We start from the raw sequence: 2,759 nt of genomic DNA on the forward strand, positions 1-2,759 counted from the left end.
TTACTACTGTTCATTTTCATGTTTGCAGATGAACAAACTCCAGCGTGAGCTTGAGGGCGAATTGTCTAAGTTACGAGAAGCTCGGACTGCCTTAGAACGTCGCTTAGATGAAAAGGAAACTGAACATAAGAAGTCTATCATGCATATGAAGGACCAGCATGAGGAGACCATTGACAGCTTACGCAAAGAGAAGGTACAAAGGCATTTTTAGATTAATTTAAACCCCAATTTTTTCGTCACAAAGAGTTTTTGGGGGATTGCAAAAGTTGCCATTGTATAAAAAGTTAATTTATAAGTTCAGAACATGTGGAAATAATGATAATAAGCCTTTCATTAATTCAGTGAACATAGTAAGGACTTTGGGTAATCCTGGCAGTAAGCCAAAGTTTTCCTTGTCATTCAGTGTCAGTGCACTAGATGCTTGGTCAAAGCTCAAGCATTTTAATCTGAATTCTGGCTTAGAGGCATTTTTGGCCTGGGGTAAATTTTATTTAATCATATCATATTTCCAGAACAATCTACAGTCAGAGTTGGAAGACAAACTGAACTCGACCATCCACTCTATGAAGATGGAGAGAGATGAGCTCGAACTCAAGAAGGACCAAGAGATATCGAACCTGAAGCGATTTACCGAGAAACTTCAGCGAGAGAGAGACGATTCAACTCTCCGCTTTGAGGAAGAGAAGCATAGGTCAATGATGATAGGTGGGTCTTCATATATGGACATCTTATGTGTATATAGGGTCTTCAGCAATCTGTAAATCTTCTTTTAATAGGCAACCGATCATACATTTTATGTTTGCAACAACATTCAGTGTCTTAGGCAGAGAATTTACGACTATGAGTTTGTTATTGATTTATCCTAAGTACAACATGTATGTATACTTGCATCACAGAGAATTTATGCTTTCTATACTAAGATATAGTCAATTTGCATTATTCTTGTGGGCCTCTAATGCAACCCACATTACTGGTTTGTGAAAGTGGAACTATAGTAATAATGGTATTATGTATTGGATAATTCTAGCTAAACAAGAAATCTCCAGCTTAGAAGAGAAGGTCTCTGTCCTGCAACGAGATCTGTCCAGCTATGAAAACCAACTGGAGCAACTACGTCGTGAGGGGTCCAGCAAGGCTGAAGCAGGCCGAGCAAGTGAAGGGGCCCTGCACACCCAAATTGTCAAGCTCAAGGAGGAATTACACTCATCCAGGTTTGTGGGACACATTCGTTTCATTTTCTCTTTTCCTCGTTATATTTTCTCCTGGATATACTGGGATGATGATGGAAATCATGTCTTTATATTGTTTTATAAAGAGCTTCACCACATTTGCTCTGTACATAGATAAGGCTCGAGAAATTGGAAAAATGAGTCTCGCTGATGCTTTCCACATTTTTGGGAAAGAATACTAACAAGTTTTCTTGCAGCATATTCAAAATTTCTAGAATATTAACTTTTGCAATTGTTCAGTCATTAGCCTTTTGTTGTTTTGCTATACTGAAGGTGGTGTGCTTCGAAAGTGCATCAAGTATTCCAGTGCAGCAATGTCTGAAGCACAAAGCTTTCAGTGTTTTGAATGAGAAATTGCCTGCATTTCATTTGCATTTTCTCTTTTCTTATTTTTTGGGCACAGTTTGCATGGGATTGTCTAAAGTTATTAAATAGAGTAGAGTCCCATTTCTTAAATGGCAATGCTTATTGCTTAGAATGTAGCATATGTACCTCATGAGTTTTTCTTTATCAGTCAGCAATTTGAAAAGCAGCTCAAAGACGAGAAAGACTCATATGAGCGCAGAATACGAGAGCTCCAGAGCCGTCTAGATGAATCGAGAAGAGATCATGAGGTGGAAATCACTTCCATCAAGACGGACTTGAGGCTGGCTCGAGAGGATGCCTGTAGACTTCAGCAGGATTTGGAGGATGCAGAAGAGAAGCTCAAAGAGGGTAAAGGGCTTATGATCTTTTGCTATCTTTGATACAAGGTTTTGATGTTATGCAATTAGCAATTGATGGTTTTGATGTTAATGCAATTTACTGTTGTTTATTGCTATAATTTTTTGCCAATACCAACTTTTTTCAAAATTGGTGCTAAAGCTTAATTGACACTACATTTATATGTCGTTGTATTAATTAATTAGTTACTAAAAACTTAAAATATCAGATATGAATTTGAATATTTGTAATAATTTTAACGTTGTTCTGCTCTTGTGAAACTCAGCGGAAGACACCCGGGTAACACTAAAGAAAGAGGTGACAAGACTCAACGAGGAAATGCGAACCAGCGAAGAACGGCACTCAAGTGACCTGCAATCTTTCATCAAGAAATCAGACAACGAGAAGAGAGATTTGCAGAAGCGCATAGACGATAAAGATAGCAAGCTGAGCAGTAAGTTAGACTCGTGTGAAATAATGATGTGATATAATTATTGCATAACAATAAACTCGAACTATTTTCAGTTTTATGTTCTGAATCAGATTTTCATCACAACAATTAAAGATCATACAACTTTGATTTCTACTTTTCAGCCCTTGAAGTCTCTGAAGCCAAGCATGCAGACTTAATAGCCCGCATGACAACGCAACTTCGGGAGCTCAGCGCGACCAAGCAGGATGCCAACAGGGAGGTTTCTGACCTTAAGAAGAAGCTTCAGGTTAGTTACATTCTTTGTATGTTTTTGGAGTTCCTCTATTTGCTACAAACATCTTTTAATATAGAAAGCTATATAAGAAAATTTTAGTTTTGAAATTTCTAGAGAACTG

General features: G+C 37.7%; 1 protein-coding gene across 1 annotated transcript in view; it reads left to right on the top strand.

Moving 5' to 3' along the window:
* Positions 1-2,759, top strand: part of LOC119592824 (rootletin-like) — a 148,678-nt gene that overhangs the window by 122,530 nt on the left and 23,389 nt on the right. The window contains exons 19-24 of the mRNA XM_037941730.1: positions 29-193; positions 513-705; positions 1,028-1,211; positions 1,744-1,943; positions 2,218-2,385; positions 2,526-2,650. Coding sequence (XP_037797658.1) covers positions 29-193; positions 513-705; positions 1,028-1,211; positions 1,744-1,943; positions 2,218-2,385; positions 2,526-2,650 — 1,035 coding nt within the window. The remainder of the gene's footprint in view (positions 1-28; positions 194-512; positions 706-1,027; positions 1,212-1,743; positions 1,944-2,217; positions 2,386-2,525; positions 2,651-2,759) is intronic.

Source organism: Penaeus monodon, chromosome 31 (genome assembly GCF_015228065.2).
Source record: "Penaeus monodon isolate SGIC_2016 chromosome 31, NSTDA_Pmon_1, whole genome shotgun sequence".
NCBI classification, from domain to species: domain Eukaryota; kingdom Metazoa; phylum Arthropoda; class Malacostraca; order Decapoda; family Penaeidae; genus Penaeus; species Penaeus monodon.